Source organism: Homarus americanus, unplaced genomic scaffold (genome assembly GCF_018991925.1).
Source record: "Homarus americanus isolate GMGI-L3 unplaced genomic scaffold, GMGI_Hamer_2.0 scaffold16889, whole genome shotgun sequence".
NCBI lineage: Eukaryota > Metazoa > Arthropoda > Malacostraca > Decapoda > Nephropidae > Homarus > Homarus americanus.
Window position 1 is genome coordinate 205001 of NW_024725586.1, and position 5000 is coordinate 210000.

Consider the following 5000-nt stretch of genomic DNA (forward strand, 5'->3'; position numbering starts at 1 on the left):
TTTCTTTGTCTCTATATATCTCCTTTTATATCCCTTTCTTCGCCTCTCTCTCCTCCTGCAACACTGTCTCCTTCCTCCCTCCCTCACACTGTCTCCCTCTCTCCTCAACACTGTCTCTCTCCTCCTCCAACACTGTCTCCTTCTCCCTCCAACACTGTCTCCTTCTCTCCCTCCAACACTGTCTCTCTCCCTCCCTCCAACACTGTCTCCCTCTCTCCCTCCAACACTGTCTCTCTCCCTCCCTCAACACTGTCTCCCTCTCTCCCTCCAACAGTCTCCTCTCTCCTCCAACACTGTCTCCTCTCTCCCTCAACACTCCTCCTCCACTTTAACACCATCTTCTCTCCATCAAATACCATAGTTATCTCATTTTCTCACCACTTGTCTCTCTCTGTCTCTCAATTTACACTTAGGTTTAGTGTCTCTCTCTCTCTCTCTCTTCTTGCTTCTCACCTGTTTCTCCCTCTCCTACTTTCCCCTCCCTCTGTCTCTCCCCCCCTCTCTCTCCTTCTCCCCTCTCTTATCTCTCCTTCCCCTCTCTCCCCCCTTCCACCCCCACTATCTAAAATTACAGACCTTTTCATTTCCAATCATTTCCCTCTCCCGTTTCTTTAGGTTAACAATATCAGAGGTACTCAGCTACCCTCGCTTGGCCTCCTGTCAATACACTAGACACGCCCCTGACACGACTCATCAAAAACAGTGGAAAGAAAAAATAATATAAAAAAGTATAGGGCTTTTATATGAGGAAAAGTAACGCTGGAAGGAATCACTGGGCTATTTCTTCTGGCTTTTTTTTTAAGTTGTTGGCCTTTTTTATAGTTGATGGAAGCTATTTTGGCTATTATTTTTTTAATTGAGAGGGCTATTTTTAAGTCTTTCAATATATCCAATGCCATTTAAACAATTTTCGGAACACACACACACACTTTAACAAGAAAGCCATCAACATAGGGATTCGGACAAGTATCATTCCACAGCTTACGGAGAGACAGACAGACAGACAGACAAACAGACAGACTACCTTACACCACACATCAAGGGGCGGTCATTACACTGGCTCTCTCAACTCTATCTGATTATCATTGTGAATATATAATCCTCTGATGGTGTGTAACAATGGTCCTTCTATCACCATCCTCACTATCACCATCCTCACCACCACTACCACCACCACCTCTCTCTCTCACTCCACCACAACAACACACACACACACACACACTCTCACACACACAACACACACTCTCTCTCTCATCACCAACCACCACCCACCACCACACACACACACACACAACACCACACAAACCACACACATCACACACACACCCACACACCACACCACCCACACACACCACACATCATCATCATCACCCTCACACCACCACCACCACCACCACCACCACCATCACCACCACCACCACCATCACCACCTACCATCTAGTCTGGGTACAGTGAAACCACCCCTATAACGGACTTACCTCCATATAATCCGTTATTAGAGGGTTTCACATCCAACAGACCCTCGATATTACGGACTTTCTCCTCGATACGGTTTGTTTACATATAATTTTAAAGTCATGAAGTCAGTTCGATTCTTCAAATATTTCTATGTCAATTATGGATCTAAATTATCCCAGTTTAGTTCTGTTCCACCCTATGGCCAATTCTCTTTGGTTTATACAGAACAAAAAATGGTTCAATTCATCTCAGTGAGTAAAAAATTTCAATTGAGTTCGATATATTTTTTTTCCATTTCTGTCCAACTTTTGAAACGTTAATTATACAGGTGAGGGTGCCAACTACACCTGTCAGCTGGCCACCCCACACCATCTGTCAGTTAGCCACCCCACACCACCTGTCAGCTAGCCATCCCACACCATCTGTCAGCTAGCCAACCCACAACACCTGTCAGCTGGCCCCACCCCACACCACCTGTCAGCTAGCCATCCCACAACATCTGTCAGCTAGCCCCACCCCACACCACCTGTCAGCTAGCCAACCCACAACACCTGTCAGCTGGCCCCACCCCACACCACCTGTCAGCTAGCCATCCCACAACATCTGTCAGCTAGCCATCCCACACCATATGGGAATTAACTGCGTAACACACGTTGTCTCGCCAGGGAGGAATGGGGGAGGGGGAAATGGGAAGAGAGGGAGACGATGAGACGGTTAAGAATGGGGGAAGAGGGGGCGAGGAGGAATGGGGGAGAGGGGAAAATAGGAGGTGATGGAGGAGGAGAGGGCGTCTATGGGTAGGCCTATTTAAAGGGTAAATCTGATATATTAAGGGAATAAATCTGTGCTAGTTAAAGGGGCAAATCTGAGACACTAACGAGGCCAATCTGAAAAGTAACGAAGTAAATCTGGAAATAGTTTAGAGGAAAGTCTGTCGTCGGAGTTACTGTTATAAAGGGTTAAATAAAAGGGTTAGGGGTAAAAAAAAGGGGTTATCCAGACCTATGTAAAGGATTAAATAAAGGGGCAAGGGGTTAAATAAAGGGGTTATCCAGACTAACATAAAGGGTTAAATAAAGGGGTTATTCAGACCTATGTAAAGGGTTAAATAAAGGGGTTATTCAGACCTATAAGGATTAAATAAAAAGGGGGCTAGGGGTTAAATAAAGGGGTTATCAGGACTCACCTTTAACCAGGATATGGAGGTAGTTGTCATAGCCGGTAAGACAGTACAGGTGAAGGTGCGAGTGTCGTCAGCCTTGGCATGAGTACAGTGACAGACGGTACCTCAGTTCTCGCTCTAGCCTGTTGATAGCCCAGCCTTAGGGGAGACAGGGGGGGGTGATATTCTTGTTTCTATTTGTTATTTGTTATATTGTTTTTTTGTCTGTCTCTTGTTTCTTGTATTTGTTATCGTATTTATCTGAGTCTCTTTTTTCTTTGTTTTTGTTGTCACTTATTTTGTTTTCTGTCTCTTTTATTTCTTCGTTTTGTTTATCTTTTATTTTATTTTTCTATCTTACCTGTGCTTGTTTCTCTCTCTCTCTCTCTATCTCTCTCTCTCTCTCTCTCTCTCTCTCTCTCTCTCTTTCTCTCATCAGGTAAATGACTAAACAGCGTAAAACCGACAACCTAAGACGACAGGTGGAAGCGTCTCCCATTGGTCGATATTAAAGTGCTGTATGAGTATTGGCACATACATACATATCTTCATACATACATACATACATATCTTCATACATACATACACTTCATACATACATACACACATACATACATAAATATCTTCATACTTACATACATACATACATACATATCTTCATACATACATACACTTCATACATACATACACACATACATACATAAATATCTTCATACTTACATACATACATACACATCTCCATACATATATACACTTACACATACACATATACATACATAAACACACAAATTTTCATACATACATACACTTACACGTATTCATAAACTTATAAACACATATACATATTGATTCACATGCACATATAATCTTACATATAACAGATACATATTCTTACACACACACACACACACACACACACACACACACACAGCGAAAATAATACGAGCATATACTGTATATTTACGTAAGAAAAACAACCACCATCACACCTTTAACCTAACCTAACCTAACCATCACACCTTTAACCTAACCTAACCTAACCTAACCATCACACCTTTAACCTAACCTAACCTAACCATCACACCTTTAACCTAACCTAACCTAACCATCACACCTTTAACCTAACCTAACCAAAACAAATATGCGACAGTAAAGAAAATATTTTAATAATGATAAATGTTGTTGTCATATTACGATTGTTTCTGTCATAGTAATTAGCCCAGGAGAGAGAGAGAACACAATTTTGCCACCGGGACACAATTCACGTGAGTAAATCCTTGTCTCCAGCAGGACAATAACAACTCCTTGCCAGATACTGCCAGCAGCACCAACACGGGATAATGATAATGATGATGATAATAACAATAATAATAATAATAATAGCCCCAAGTCTGTCTCCCTGTCTTTCACTGCATCTGTCTATCTCTATCCTTCTGTCTACCTGTCTTTTCCTGTCTGTCTGTCTCCCTCACCTTCTACACCTGTGCGTAACACCAACAGCGGTTAATGAGATTCACCTTACGAACACTCACAGGTAGGTTAGGTTAGGTCAGGGTAGGTTAGGTTAGGGTAGGTCAGGTTAGGGTAGGTCAGGTCAGGTTAGGTCAGGTTAGGGTAGGTTAGGTTAGGTTAATTTAGCATTCCATTCCACCAAGTTAGATTAGATTAACATTAACATTCTTAACCACTAGAAGACTCCAGGTGGGTTTCTTACTTAATCTTCATCAGTTCTGGATTAAGACAATAACACTGTCTTGCCCCAGAAACAACATTACCGGGTATATTAGTGGTGTAAGTTACTCAGTTCTCGCCCCCAAGTGGTCGACAAAAATTATGGCTCACAGTTCCCAAAGGTGAGGGAGGGAGGGAGGGAGGGAGGGAGGGAGGGAGGGAGGAGGGAGGAGGGAGAGGGAGGGGGGTTGGGAGGGAGGGAAGAGTTGGGAGGGAGGGAGGAGGAGGGAGGGAGGAGGGAGGGAGGGAGGGAGGGAAGGGGGGTTGGGAGGGAGGGAGGGAGGGAGGAGGGAGGGAGGGAGGGGGAGAGGAGGGAGGGAGGAGGTTGGGAGGGAGGGAGGGAGGGAGGGAGGGAGGGAGGGAGGGAGGAGGGGGTTGGGAAGGGGGTTGGGAGGGGGGAGGGGAGGAGGGAGGGAGAGGGGAGGTTGGGAGGGGAGGGAGGGAGGGAGGGAGGGGGAGGGAGGGGGAGGGAAGGGGGGTTGGGGAGGGGGAGGGAGGGAGGGAGGAGGGAGGGTTGGGAGGGAGGGAGGGAGGGAGGAGAGGAGGAGGGAGGAGGGAGGGAGGGAGGGTTGGGGAGGGTTGGGGAGGGAGGGAGGGGAGGGAGGGAGGGAAAGGAGGGAGGGAGGAGGGAGGGAGGGAGGGTGGGGAG

The 5000-nt window shown here is 45.6% G+C and overlaps 1 protein-coding gene across 3 annotated transcripts in view; it reads right to left on the reverse strand.

The window, feature by feature from the left end:
- The window catches only part of LOC121865245 (locomotion-related protein Hikaru genki-like), a 132864-nt gene that overhangs the window by 9099 nt on the left and 118765 nt on the right, over nucleotides 1-5000 (reverse strand). For all 3 annotated transcript variants that reach the window (XM_042364600.1, XM_042364601.1, XM_042364602.1), the window contains exon 8: nucleotides 2645-2779. In XM_042364600.1, coding sequence (XP_042220534.1) covers nucleotides 2712-2779 — 68 coding nt within the window. In that variant the 3' untranslated portion in view covers nucleotides 2645-2711. The remainder of the gene's footprint in view (nucleotides 1-2644; nucleotides 2780-5000) is intronic.